This window comes from Pocillopora verrucosa, chromosome 1 (genome assembly GCF_036669915.1).
Source record: "Pocillopora verrucosa isolate sample1 chromosome 1, ASM3666991v2, whole genome shotgun sequence".
Lineage (NCBI taxonomy): Eukaryota > Metazoa > Cnidaria > Anthozoa > Scleractinia > Pocilloporidae > Pocillopora > Pocillopora verrucosa.
The window spans coordinates 33,575,926-33,590,543 of NC_089312.1; the positions used below are offsets into that span (position 1 = coordinate 33,575,926).

General features: G+C 40.9%; 1 protein-coding gene and 1 pseudogene across 1 annotated transcript in view; both read right to left on the bottom strand.

The window, feature by feature from the left end:
• Positions 1 to 1,196: 1,196 nt before the first annotated feature.
• LOC131790295 (roundabout homolog 1-like) overlaps positions 1,197 to 14,618 on the bottom strand; it is a 39,289-nt gene continuing 25,867 nt past the window's right edge. Inside the window, exon 6 of the mRNA XM_066159256.1 lies at positions 1,197 to 1,418. Within this exon, the coding sequence (XP_066015353.1) occupies positions 1,396 to 1,418 (23 nt within the window). The 3' untranslated portion in view covers positions 1,197 to 1,395. The remainder of the gene's footprint in view (positions 1,419 to 14,618) is intronic.
• On the bottom strand, positions 1,591 to 9,720 carry LOC136276859 (leucine-rich repeats and immunoglobulin-like domains protein 2; annotated as a pseudogene).

Consider the following 14,618-nt stretch of genomic DNA (forward strand, 5'->3'; position numbering starts at 1 on the left):
AGCATATTGCAAATAGCATTTTCTCAACGATAAAATTGTCACAAGTAAGATTAGTGTCCGAATAAAATTGTGTAGTCAGGTGTTGGGAATTAAAAGACTATAAATATTTATATAAGGAAAAATCGCCCTGCTCGGAGGACTTACAAAAACCGTTTGCCATCATAACATTTATTTTAAGAGAAAATCATTTTAACTTTTAGTGAACATCTTCTTAGCAGCTTTTTTAGGTCCGTATATTTCTCTTTATTGTGAATTAATCGTACATCGAAATCGCAGAAATCGTTTTTTGTGATCCAATTTGTTTTTGTATTTACTTGTTTATTTTAGTGATGGGAAAGGCGGCGCCCATAGATACGCACCTTTCTTCTTCAATAGTTTTTCCCCCTGTTTGCGCTGTTGGTATGTAACAACCTTTTAAGATATTTTTCTCGGGTTGTTCTCATAGAAAGTCATATTCTGAAAAAATTTCTGCTAGACTGTTCTTTGCAATTTTTATATTACTAACATAATGTTCGTTATTCTAGGAACTGAGGTAATGACATTAAGTAGTTAAGGGGAAATTGGTTTTCTGTAAATGATAATAAGTCCGAAGGAGGAATGCAATGAAAAGTACACGCACTTAACACCGAATTGGTTGTCGTAGGTTGATGGAGCATTTACTAAAAATTCTCTGACACTTGGGATGATTGCTGTCACCTATAAAGACTGTTTGTCCTTTTCTTGAGAAATTGATATCTTCTACACGCAGCTAATACTCCTAGAGGTTTGTCATTAATAAAGTGAACGTATGAAAACGGAGTGTGTTTGAGAAGAGTTTATTCCCATTAACACACACATCTCACTCATAATTATCATGTTTTGGACGCATCGCTTACTCTGGGCAGTTAGGAGAGGGCTTGGTTCAATAGCTCAGTTGAAAGGGTATTGACACAGAGCCGCCGAAACAGGTCTGTAGAAAAGGAAAATTACTGTCGACAATACCATATGTATCATTTACTACTCGGGCGGAAGTGTCCTGCATACATAAAAGCGCTCTACTACAATATTCCTCTGTGTCTTGGTTGAAGATACTAGACGGGCAAGTTTAAAGACACATAACACATCCGTCCCTAGTCCTGGTGTACGCCCCTATTTATAGGTTAATTATTATTATTATTATTATTATTATTATTATTATTATTATTATCATTATTACCGACTCTTTTCCTTTCCATCGCGCTCATAGGAGATCATCACCCTCTGTGGAGATGTCACGTAACGCATTATGTACCTCTTTATCACGGTTTTTACGCCGATTCCACAAAAACCAAGTGACTACACAAATAACTGCAGCTACCAAAGTGCATGATGTAGCAACTACAGTTGTCTGAGATGCTGAATTTTCTGGCTTTCGGTTCATGAGGTGGGAGTAGGAGTTGCTGTGGGTAAATAATAAAAAAAAAATGCAGCAACAAACAGGTTGTGTTTAGCAACAGCGCTTGTAGTTAAGAAGGACCCCTCTTCCCCTGCTTTTTTTTTCCCTTCTATTTAAAAAAATATATATCTAACCTGTTCAAGACAGCCACTCCTGATTGGCTTCTTCCAATGCTATTATTTGCAATGCATTGATTTTCCATAGTCTTCCATCTCTACTCTCGTTTAAAAAGGCTGGCTGCGATTGGTTCGCCCGTCAGGAATGACACGTGCTCTGGGGTTAGACTGTGAAGGGTATGTGGCATTGTCCTTTACCCAGTAAATTGTTGGCCTTGGGAGACCCCTAGCAGTGCAGCTTAAGGTAGCATTGGAACCGATCAGGACACTTTGGTTCTTTGGACCTTCAACGATCGTAGGTTTCTGGGCATCTGCAAATTGACACAGAAAGAATTGATATGAATGAATGGGACGTTATGAATTGTCTCATTGGTAATCTTTCTATTGGAAGTCGGGGCCCAAGGCTTTTTTGCCGCTTAAAAGACCCGGTTTGAAGAGAACTAAACTTAAAGGGGAGTCTTGGTGATAAGAGGACTGAGGAGGTACAGTGACCGGGTGAAACTGAAATGACAAATTTTAAATTTTTGCATTTTACAGAAAACACTGCTTATTTTCTAGCTCTCGATACTCTGGTGACACAGAGAGTTTTTTACAATCTACGGAAATATCTCGCTTACTTGGTGATGGGGGAATTTCATCGGGAGACTGAGTTGACATGCAAGTAGAAGACTTCGTGGAGTTTCAACTTTGAAATGATAAGGAAAACAAATAATAATGCATATTAATGACTAACCTGTACCTTTCGGGGTTAAGAAAGCTGGCAACGACAAATTTTTACCACCACTGTTTTTGGCCTCACATTGATATTTGCCAAAATCTTCTTTCTTCACTCTTGTAATAAACAACTGGCTGTGCATGGTTTTGTGGTTTGTTAATGAATGTGGATTGTTAATGAATGTAACCCTTGGGTTGGATTGTAAGGCAAATGAATCATTGTTTTTGATCCATGAGATGTTTGGTTTAGGAAGACCTGTGGCGGTGCATTTGAAAGTTACATGGCTCCTATATCAGTGCTTTGGTTCCGAAGAACTCCAACTAACTCTGGCGCAGGACCTGTAGGGAAAACGTACATTGCAATAAAAATCCCCTGTTATTACTGATATAATCTGGTAGGAAGCTTATTCAATAAGCAATGTCGGCAGAAGAAGAGGATATTTTCATTATCACACTTTTGTGTCACACAAGAAGATAAATTGCATATGCAGGTACTAAGAAAGAACTATTTCAGGCCAACCCTCCTTGAGTGTGAGCGTCTTCCTTTTTTCATTCTAATAATTATCATTACTTTTTTTTTGTTTCACAAAAAATAATTCTTTTCTCATCTTCCGAAGAATATTTGGAATCATTAACTTATTGTATCTAAATTTACAAAGTCAGGCAGTTACACAAAGGAAAATGATAACGTGAGTTACACATTTGGCGATTTTGCACAAAACTTCCCCTAAAAAGTATAGGACTTCATTGTTTTCTTTCACCTATTCCCATACACTCGTTTCAACCCAAATACATAATTCATATAATAAATATATATTGCTTCAGTATCGCCAGCACCGTATTCAGCGACCACCCCTGTGTTAAGCAGTCGGTTGCATTAGTTTTTGTCAGTTGCCAAAGTACCAATTTGTTTCCCTGTAATCACTGTAATTTTTACCTGTATCAAGCAGTTGCCTCTACTTAGCGGTCGCAGTCGACCTTTACTAAGTCCCAACGGCCTCTTTGTATTTCCTTCCACCCGTTTTTAATGGCCACTTATAGCCGAACCACCCAAATAAAATTAAGAATAATCCTTCAAATAACTTTTCATCCATGTCTCTCTCCCAAAATCGAAGTAAACAGTGTTTTTGAGCGAGATTCTGTACATAAAGTGGTCAATTATAACAGTGGCGTTAGTGGCGTTGTGTATGTTATGATTTTGGTTTTTTGCTTGTTTTTTTTTTTTTTTGCTATAATACCCCCTATCGGTGGAAACTGTATTAAGAGGTCAATCTACATTAAGCGGTCACACCACCATTCCTAGTGAGTGGCCGCTCAATACGGGATCGGCTGTATCAAGTAATAAGACATGTATCAGGACAGGTCGATCGAATTGCTCCTGATTCAAATTTAATCGTTATCTGAGTGAAGAATTTCGTTCTTTGTTTCTACATTTCGAGTCTTGTCAGCCAATGGCCACACAACGGAATTTTCCTTTTGCAATGAATTATGTATTGGACTTTCCTGTTCATACATTCCAGGAGTTTCTGATTCCAGGAGGGGCTGATTATTTGAGACTCCTTATTCCTGAATGAAACATCTTCGACATACATCTTCGCATTATCAAAAACTGGATCTCTGGATAATGCAGTTCAAAAGTTTTCATGACTTAGCCATTATAGGTTATGGGTCATTATACTGTGTGCGCGCACGGAGACGAGCTACACCGGAAGCATTCTTGTACATTGTAACAATCCGTTGTTCTTACAAAATAAAGTTGGCAAGATTAATGTATAAATGTCCAAGGGCGTTTTTGATTCAACAACTATTCCACTATCATCGCATATCCAACAAGCGCGGGTGGACTAATTGTTTATTAAGGGTATTATAAGCCTGGTTTGCTTACCTTGAATCACTATTTCAAATGATTTCCTTGTGCAGTGGTTTCTGTAACCATTGCCAGCTTGGCAGGTGTAGCAGCCAAATTTATCAACTGTCAGATTTTAAGCACTAATGGACAGCTTAATTTACGTTTGTGTGCATGTATGTTTGAAGGCTGCCGGCACTTAGCTCCAGTTTCCTTATTCTGTGGATCGTACCACTCGATATAATTGACCCATCTATCGTGATATCCTTTATCCTGTTCTGGGCTCCGCTGTACAAGTCAGGGTAACGGAGGCACCAAAGGGTAATCTGTTGTTTTCTGGACTTGAAGATATGTCCACAACGGGTCTGACTGGGTTGGAGAAATTAAACGATAATTTAAAAAAATCAATAATATGCAATCTCTTTACAGCCTATCCGACGACGAGAGAGATTATTAATAAATCTATCTTATAAATTTAATAAGTGTAATTTACAAACTCTTTTCCAATCAAGTTATAATGCAGCTTTTAATGTTAATTTTTAACTTTTATGTTCCACCTGAAAAAGGCCGAAACGTCGCGCGTGCATTTAAACGCTGGATTAGTCAAGAGTTTACCTACGTCCTTTCTTATCTACACATGCTAAACATTTTGATGAAGATACCTACATTCTCTAGATCCTCTGCCTAAGAGCTGTTTGTTTGGTAGCCATTTTACAGTTTCTGTACATACACACATTCATTTAATGTGCACACAAGGAAAAATTGGCATAAACATGCTCTTTAACTAGGACGTTTAAAAGAAGTTAACACTACTTACTCTTGAGTTTGGAATCGCATGTTTCACCTTTGACGAATGGAAGGATCCATAAAGCGCCAGTAAGAGTTGATAGTACTAAACACATTGACGCTTCTCGAAGCCAAAAGCTACTCATCATCATGACACGTTGACAAATTTGTTGTTTATATGTTTGAAGTGGCCTGCAAAAGGATTGTTTATTCATAATTAAATATGTTATTTTATAGAGGAACGTAGTAAATTGAGGCCATAAGTCGAACTAGGTTGTTATTAACTTTGCACCTAAACTCAGGCAGTTTAGGTGCAATAAGTTAATGAGAGGAAAATGAAAAAGTGAGTTACACATTTGATGTGAAAAGGAAAATGAAAAAGTGAGTTACACATTTGGCGATTTTGCACAAAACTTCCGCTAAAAAGTATAGGACTTCATTGTTTTCTTTAACTTATTCCCATAAACTCGTTTCAACTCAAATACATAGTTCTTAAGAAAAATTTTACCATATACATGTGGTTTTAATTTTGCCTCTTAACTTCAGCTTTACCTTACACGTAGCATATATTTAAGATAGGTAAATTCGCCTTCTTTTAAATTTTATTTTCTCCGCCCCAGAAGGACTACATCTGAAGGAAAAGACATCTTGGTCAGTTATTCGGCTCATGGAAAATGTAACTTCATTAGGCAAAAATGTACATGTTAACGGAGAGATATCCAGCCGCGTAACTGGTCCTTAAAGTGGACACGTGCCTAAGAACTCTCCTTTCTGGAAGATTGAATTTATCTCTCAACCTCGTTGAGAAATGTAAGAGGAGATGTTTTCAGTTGAGTGTCAAACGTGAGAATACCCGCCAGCATTGAAACTTAAGGATTCAATGTCCATTCATTGAGATTAAAAGATCTGAATATTGACCAATATTGCCTTTTAAAACTGAGGTAGAAGTGAGGGAGAATTTTACTCATTATATGAGTCGTGTCGTCTGAAATAGTGACAGCGATATGCATGTTTTTATTTTTCCTGGAAGCAAAAAGTTGACCAGTTCAGTTTTTATCCGTCATATGCATGCTTCCTTTTGGCGACCGTATTAACGAGATGACAATGGGAGTTGAAAGAATCATTTTTGTACATTTTCCAAATAGTTCATCGATAGCAAGAACCAATTTGTTTCTTATAAATAGGCCACAAGCTTATCTCATTTTTAGCTCATTCATGCTGAAAGCAATGAATAATTCATTTCATGCTGAAAGCAATGAAGGAGGTATTGTGGTAAAGCAGATGTTGGCGGAAGTTGTAGACCGTGGACGGAAGTTGTATTCCATAGACGGAAGTTGCACTGTGGACCGTGAACGGAAGTAGTCTCACATGCAACCCTTCCCCACTTAGTGAAAGCCAAAATTAATTTCGATGAAGCTCATAGCGGGTTCATTTCAACACCACGCTGTTATTGTGACCGATCTTGTCGGCAAACAACGGAGGATTACAACGGATTAAACCTTAAACGATAGGTTTATTCCGCTACACGACTCATGGTCCTTAACAACTACAGTCGGGCATTACATGCACCACTGAGGAGAGTCTGGGTCCTAATACACCATATCCCTCCCCATTTAGATAGAAAACAATAACATTTAGTAGAATTAGAAACAAACCAAGAATTGGTCCAATAAACATAAACATGGACTGGCAACAAAGTCAACAATGTCCCTGAGATTTCAGTGTCTAGAGTTTAAGTATAATAGTCTTTGAGATAGCTTGGGGCCACTCTGTGTCTCTGGGACCTCCTAAGTGGAACTTCAGGCTCAACAACATTTGGTTCCGGTATCACCACACTCTGCTGCGGGGTCAGTTTATCCTGCTTATGGGGGCTCTCCAGTCATCACCACTTCCGGTATACTTGGTGTATTATGATGTGTATCACCATTCTCTAGCAGTTTCTTTACATGAGATGCATTGCGTAGTATTGGGCTCCTCCTGGAGATTGTACGATCAAGCTCTTGCCATGCTTGTTTACCACAGTGTACGGACTTGGTTCAAAACGGGTTGTGAGCTTGTTTTTCCTCTCTTGTTGCACTAGTACTTGATCTCCAGGGAGTACCTCTGAGTACCTCGCATTTCTCTGCACGTCAGCATACGCTTTGCTCTTACTCTTCTGTTAATTGTCCCTATCACGCACTTCTTATTCGACATATACATCGCTAAGCTCAGGGAGTTTGGTACGTATTTTCCGTCCGAAGAGCAACTCGGCATGGGCTTACACCAGTCGTTGAGTGAGTTAGGCTTCTGTACGCTGCAAGATAAACATTCACTCTTTCTTCCAGTCCTTCTTTTCAGCATGTGCGATTTGGAGCCTTTTCAGAAGTGAGTCATTTTGGCGCTCAACTTCTCCATTTGCCTGGGGCCATTTTGCTGTTACTCTGTGATGTCTGATTCCCTGCTGCTCCGTGTACTCTGTAAACTCTGTTGCTGCGAACTGTGGTCCATTGTCAGATGTCAGGCTCTCAGTAGACCATGTCTTGCAAATATCTCTTCTAGACTCGAGATGACTTTAAAGGCAACTGTGGATCTCATGATGTCTATCTGGTAGTAGCGACTATAGTAGTGTGTAGTGGTGGCGACTATGGTAATACACGACGACCAGTATGGACTCACCAGTGGGGAGTGGTCTGAGCAAATCAAATGTCAAATCTCTCCATGGTCCAGTCGACAATGCTGTGCTCCTGATAGGCTCTGGTGGGCTGGGACGGCTGACTAACTGACATCCAAAGCAGGTTTTGCAGTGTTTTTCAGCATCCTTTTCCATCCCGGGCCACCACTTTTATTACGCAACTTCTGTTTGGTTCCAACGATGCCTAGATGAGCTTAGTGAGCGAGGGACAACACCCTGGGTCTGAGTTTCTTCGGGATAACGATTCTTGTCCCTCTTAATATCAACTATTCCATGTTGCACAGTTCACTACTACATGGGAGGTATCTCTTGTGAGCTAGCTGATTCCACAGTTTTCTGTTTAAGCATTCCTTGACAGCACAGAGTTCCTCATCGATTGCTGAGGCCTTTTCCACTTCTCGTGCAGTCATAACACAGGGGGTCGCATTTATGGCTACAAATCTGACATATTCTTCAGCTTCAGCTAAGTGACTGCTGTGGTTTTGAGATTTCCCACTAGCCTTGAGAGGAGGTCAGCAATGTCACTCGGTCCAGGCTCATACATCACCTTGAATTTGTATGGCTGCATTCGTAGCACCCATCTTTCAATGCGTGCACAGGGTTTTGACCTTCAGCCGTAGATAACTTCCGGCGGCTTGTGAATTGTAACAAGATCAAATGGCACACCATACACATTGGGATGGAACTTTTCGCAGGCCCATACGAGCGCCAGCGCCTCTTTCTCTGTCTGCGAATATCTTCTCTCGGTTTCTGTCACCATTCCTCTGCTTTTGGGTGAGTACCGCTCCCAGTCCAACTGGGCTGGCATCAGCAATTACAAGGGTTGGGGCATCTTTGTCTAAGTATCCCAAAGTCTCAGCACGAGCCAATTGACTTTGTCAGGCAACGTAAGGGCTCAGAGACCGTTGCCAGGTCGGGTATGAAGCGGCCACAGTAGTTTACAAGCCCGAGAAAACTTCGGGTTTCCGATACTGTTCGAGGTTCTCGCGCCTCTTTCACGGCTTTAACCTTTTCTTCTGTGCAGCTGAGCCCGTTCCCGGACAATACCATGCCAAAGAATGTGAGCTTATCCATGCTAAACTGGCACTTTTCTGCAATGGGGGTCAGTCCACGTTCCTTTCATCTCACAATGGCTTTCTCCAACTGCAGATCGTGTTCTTTCTGGTCTTTACCTTGTAAGATGATCTCATCTGAAATGTTCTCTTGCCCCTCTATACCCGCAACTGCCGTCTGGATCTCGTAATGATACTGTTTGGAAGCAAAGTTAACACCAAACAATAGTCTCTTGTATCTGTAGCAAATGTAGTAATCTCTCGTGATTTTGGGGAAAGTTCAAGTTGGTGGTATCTCCACTTAAGGTCAAGTTTGGAGAATACCTTGCTGCCACTTATGCTCTGAGTAATCTCATCAACAGTAGGGATTGGGTGTCTGGCTCTCCGCCTCATTAACCCTTGGCATGTCAATGCAAAGACGTATGTCGCCCCCTGACTTTGGAACAACAACGATTGGATTAACCTATGGTGAGGGCCCTTGTGCAGGTTCAATAATGTCTAGTTCAATGAGTTCCTTAATCTTTTCTTCCAACTTTGATCTCATGCTTAATGGAGTCCTCCGCATCGGCTGTGCTACTGGCTTCACATCTGGGTCGATGTGGAGTTGTACTGCTCTGTCTCTCTCTGTCTCTGTCAACTTTCCAACGCCGCTGAAAACATTTGGGTCTTCTTTTGCAGGACTTCACCAATGGTATTTGGGTTTGCACTTACTGCAGTGATGCCTATCCCTATTTTCAGTACGCCTAGACTAGTTGCAGTGTCCTACCCTAGAAATGGGTCTCTTTCACCATTGATCACACAAAACTTAGCACTAGCAGTGTGCTTCCTGCAGAGGACTTCACAGGAGAATGTTCTTATTACACTCAGGTGGGTGGTCTGGGAATGCATAGGCATAGAGTTTCCTACTCGAAGCCGTGCTGATTGCCCGCAAGACCTTCACCGTTGGTTTTTACCTTCAACCACTCCCATGTTTGCTTGTCAATGATGTTAGGGCTTGCTCCAGAATCTATGATCATGTTCAGCTTACAACCGCCAACGTTTACTCCAATTTTCTCCTCATTCTTTTCCCCTACCGTAAAAGCATACACTGGTTCCTCTTCTTCGTGGTGGCAACCAACCATATTTGCAGCAGTTCCCTTAGGTTCCTGTAGCTTTGGTTTGCTTTTGCTTTTCTTCACCTTTCTGCTTTGTCTTCAATGCTCTTGAAAATTTCCTTCCAGCCCACATCGATGACAGGATTGACCTCTTGCTGGACAGTTGGAATCTCGACCGAAAATGCTCAGTTCTACCACATCGATGACAAGTTTTTCTTACGGCCGGTTTTGGTACCTCGTGACTGGTTTCTCTTGCCATGGCCTATTTTTGTTCCCTCTATGCGGTTTACACTAACTGAATTCTCTCCCTTTTCTTCTATGGTCATTGCAGCAAGCTGTGTGTCACTTTCTCTCAGTTTTCGGCTATTTCAAGCGCTCTAGCTAAAGTGATACCTTGACGTTCTTCCAGGAGTTTTCCGCTTTATGTACATGCTGGTGCACTTGCAGAGGATTTCATCACGATTTGGTTATCTGTGCCTTCGCCATAGTCACAATCTTTGGATGCTCGTTCTGAGACTGGTTGCAAACTATCGGATTGTTTCCCCTGGTGCTTGAATTAGCTGTCTGAAACAATGTCTAGCATACTTAGTGTCGACTTTGAGAGCGAGGTATGCGTTCAGTGCAGCGACCGCTTTCCGGTAATCCTTCAAATCTCCTGTGTTCGGTAAGGAAAATATCTTGAACTTCGAGACCCGCAAGATAGAGCATTAACGCACGTCTCCTGCCTGTTGTTCGCGTTGTCTTCATTTAAAATTAAGCCTTTGCCGTCTGCAAATCGTTCGAACACTGTCAGTCATCGCTTTCATCGCAAACCAAGCGTGTTTTGTCCCCATGACAGTCGAATGTTCGTTCATCATCGTCCATGTTTCTTGCGAACTTTTCGTCTCGCTGACTTCTTGTTGTCTTGTTTCACCCTCGTCGCCAATGTGTGTGACCGATCTAGTCGGCAAACAACGGAGGATTACAACGGATTGAACTCAAACGATAGCTTTATTCCGCTTACGACTCGTGATCCTCAACAACTACAGTCAGGTGTTACATGCACCACTTAAGGGGGAGTCTGGGTCCTAATACACCAAAGCTGCGACCAGGAGGAAGAGCATGAGCCGCACATTTGCGTTCGTCTTCGGTTGGTATAAAGTAATCATTGCTCCATCACTGTGCTTTTCTTTGGGAGCTCTTCAACATACAGTCCACACATCAATCATAGCGGCTAAGATAGTCTAACTAAATTTTTTTTCGAGCTCCAATATTTCGGTCCAGACTTGAGTCTCGCTCGAACAAAAACAACAATACCAATCCGATTAGTACAAAATGTAGACTGCAGAATACAGACCGGGTACAAAAAGCAGACTGAGAATTTATACTGTTTTTTCGTCTGATACGTGACACCATACGTGATAACATGTCATCTTATCATTTACCGAGCGTCACGCAATCCCTTTTCCGTGATCATCTTTCTCGATTATTTGCACTATTGTGGAATATTCCATGGCCGTTTCTTGATCACAAACGTTGTTAATATAATTTCAAGCCTTTGTACAGTCGAGAATGTCTAATTGTCGCGTGCCACGGGTCGCGGGTAAATTGTCGCGGGTCGCGAGTGAAATGTCGTGAGTCCAAAAATAGAACTTTAATAAAAAAATTGAACTTTTTAATTTGACCTGATAACAAGTAATTAGCTGATGACAAATTTCAAATTGTAATTGCTTAAATTTTGTAAAAGTTCTTTTTTCATTGCGAATTGTTTGGAAGAAGAAATGAACAAAAAATTCAAACGCATCGATCTCAAAATTTAATTATCAGTCAACAGAATTGCAAATTGTCAAACCATTATCTTTGAAAGCTGCTTTTGTGATGTTAGTTAATGAACTGTCAGCTCTGATTCTATCCGGTGGTTTTAAATTGGTCCAATGTGGTATCCTGTTTATGCATTGATGCTTCGGACAAAAATAAAACATTGTTTCTATAACGAAATTCTGTTTATAAGGGACATAAACTCTTTAACGGTGACGGTAACTTCATCGTCATTTTGGATTTTTCTACAAGCCCGGCATCTTGGTGCTTGTCTTCGTTTTTTTCTTCTTCTTTTCTAGAGTCCAGACTTGTTGGTTTTTACTTCGAGGGTCATTTGAAACGTGGTCCTGTATTACTTCTCTTCTTGTCTTTGTTGTGGCCTTTTATAAACAAGGTTCTGCAGTATAAAAGAGTCTGCATTTCCAACAACAGACAGGGCTTCGTTATCAGTTAGAAATAGCTGCTGCAAGAGATTACTGTTTTCTGGCAGTAATGTCCGTACGGGCCTGAAACTTTTTCAGGTCCTATTTACAACTATTCGTTTCAGCAGTGTTCTTAGCTGCGAGGATCTCCTAATTTCATCTTTCCACCGCAGTGCAAATATGTGAATTTTCATATATCTAAAATCTTTGTCCAAATGATATGTTTACATACTTCTTCTCCAGCACAATCACAGGAGGGACTTTTTCCAATGTCTACTCTATGATTAGAATTTTTCTTTGGTTAACTATGTAAGCTCTATGATGGGCTGTGGAGGAGTCTATTAGGGACCTTACGATCCGACAACGGCGACGGCGACGTGGGACTTTTTTACTTCCGGTTACGTACTGCGCATGAGTAGATTTCTGAGACGGCGGTGTCCCTTCACGCCCGGACGTCTAGAAGCCTTGTTTGACGTTGTGCGAAAACGTGGAAATTAAAACCCAACTATGGCAAATGAATCAAGGTAAAAACGAGACTTTGCTACTAAATTTAAAGAATACTAGTTTGTTGGAATATCCGAAACGAACAGAGCGTGGAGTCTTTTGTATACGACCACAAACTGAATGGAGAGAGATTTATTTTGCTTTGTATTTGTTTGTGATTGTACTTCACTCGCTATCACTGAGCATTCTTATCACTTACTTTCCAACTTTTTTCTCGATCAAAAAAAGAGAACAATTAAGCTTAATTTTTTTGGGTTTACTAGGAAATAGTAGAGAGATTTTGTCGGCAGCGGTACTAGTTACATTCATCATCGGTCATCTTGTCGAGATCGAAACACTCGTAGTTAGTGTACGGTAAATCCGGATTTTAAGGCTTGTGTAAATCGTAGAGAAGCACGAATTCTTCAGCGTTAATCAAACGGGAAGCATGAGCCAGGAGAATAGTGTCACGGAACTTTGGCATGGCTTTCTAAAAAACTTTCGTTGACTTAAACACGATAAACATCAATGACCGTCGTCAACGTTCTCGCTCGTAAAATTCGTAATCTCAATTTTGGCGGGAACGCCAACACGACGTGGCTCCGCTCGACCCAGACTTCTCACGTTGCCGTCGCCGTCGCCGTTGTCGGATCGTAAGGTCCCTATTGAATTTATTATGAGGTCTTCCTTCTCTCGTTTTGCCGTTTGCAGCCTATCGACAAAGGTTTTGCTACGAGTCAGTCGGTAACGACCTTCCATTTTTATTCAAGTGTCTTAACGGCGACCTTTTTGATTAAAGCCCAGTCACTTCTTAGTTTCATCATCGACAGTATAACGTTACTTTTAATTTGAGAGGGAGTTAGGGCTGGGTTGTCACGCAATGTCTGTCTTACATCCTCGACTTGTTTAGAGATAGAAGGCTTTGAAGGGCAGGTAAGGTCACCGCAATGATAAACGAAGACGGATTGTTCCTGCACCCGCGACAATTTTCGAGACCCGCGACAGTTTACCCGCGACCCGCGACAGTTAACCAACGACCCGCGACCCGAGCCGTTTAAATTCTCATCTTTGCACGTGGTCGGTATGTTTCATCTTTTTAATCGATATGTGTTCATTTTATCAACAAAAATGCGGACCGAGACCAAAACTGCAACTTCGACTTGATATATTTTCAACGTTCAGGGTGTACACTCTTTGATTTTCACATATGTGCCTTACATTATTTTTGGCTTACATGAGGAAACGGCCAATTTTTAAAAGGGAAAGGGTCATCCGCACTAGCGACAAAATTGGTTATTTAGACAAATTTTCCATCATCACCAACACTTTACAAGTGCAGTTGGTTTGTCGCGGCTTGACAATTTTTTGCCGAAGTGGACAAATTTTCAAACGCTCCGTCGACAAAATTTGTCCCGGGTAAAAGCTTAGCAAAATCTACTAAATTAACAAAACCGTGATGAACTTGTCTATCATTTGTGGTAAACGCTACCATTAGTGTGGTAATGGTACTGGGTTCAGTTTACCAAAAGATTGCAGTAATTGTCCTTCGCTGCGAAACTCGCACATTTTACAACTTTAACTTAAGATGAATCCCGGTAATTGGAGTTTTGATCCATTGGCAAATTATAGCAACCAGACGTATGAGCAGAACAGGTGCTCGAATGCGCCACTCTATGAAGACCAACAAGGAAACAATTTTCATTCAGCCGGGGCAACCTACAAAAGTGGAATACTTTTCTAGTCGCCGCTTCATCAGACCAATAATGAAGTTGTATATGCATGTGGCCGCTCAAGATCCAGAGGTGAACCGAATTTAGTAGCTTTTTGACAACTTCGACATTTTTAGGGTGGATGCAACAGAGGAGGCAAAAATTTGTCATCACAAGATTTGTCCTTTAATTTTGTCGAAACAATTCTAGTTTTGTCTGCTAATGCGGATGGGCCCAAAAGCAAAGCGTTGCTTTCGTGACTGGCCATTTGCTTACTTTTCTGGTGGTTTAATCTCTCATCTGATTGGTGACTACGCAAATAATAATATGTGAAAATCAGACTGCATGAAGGCTTGAAATTCTATTAAGAACGATTGTGGTCTCTTTGTTAAAAACCAAACACAACGGCTGCTTTACTTAAAACAAAAGATATCAAGGAATATTTCACAATAGTGGAAATGATCGTGAAAGATGAGCGTAACTAATATTTTGCTGTCTTGAAAGTTCACATAAA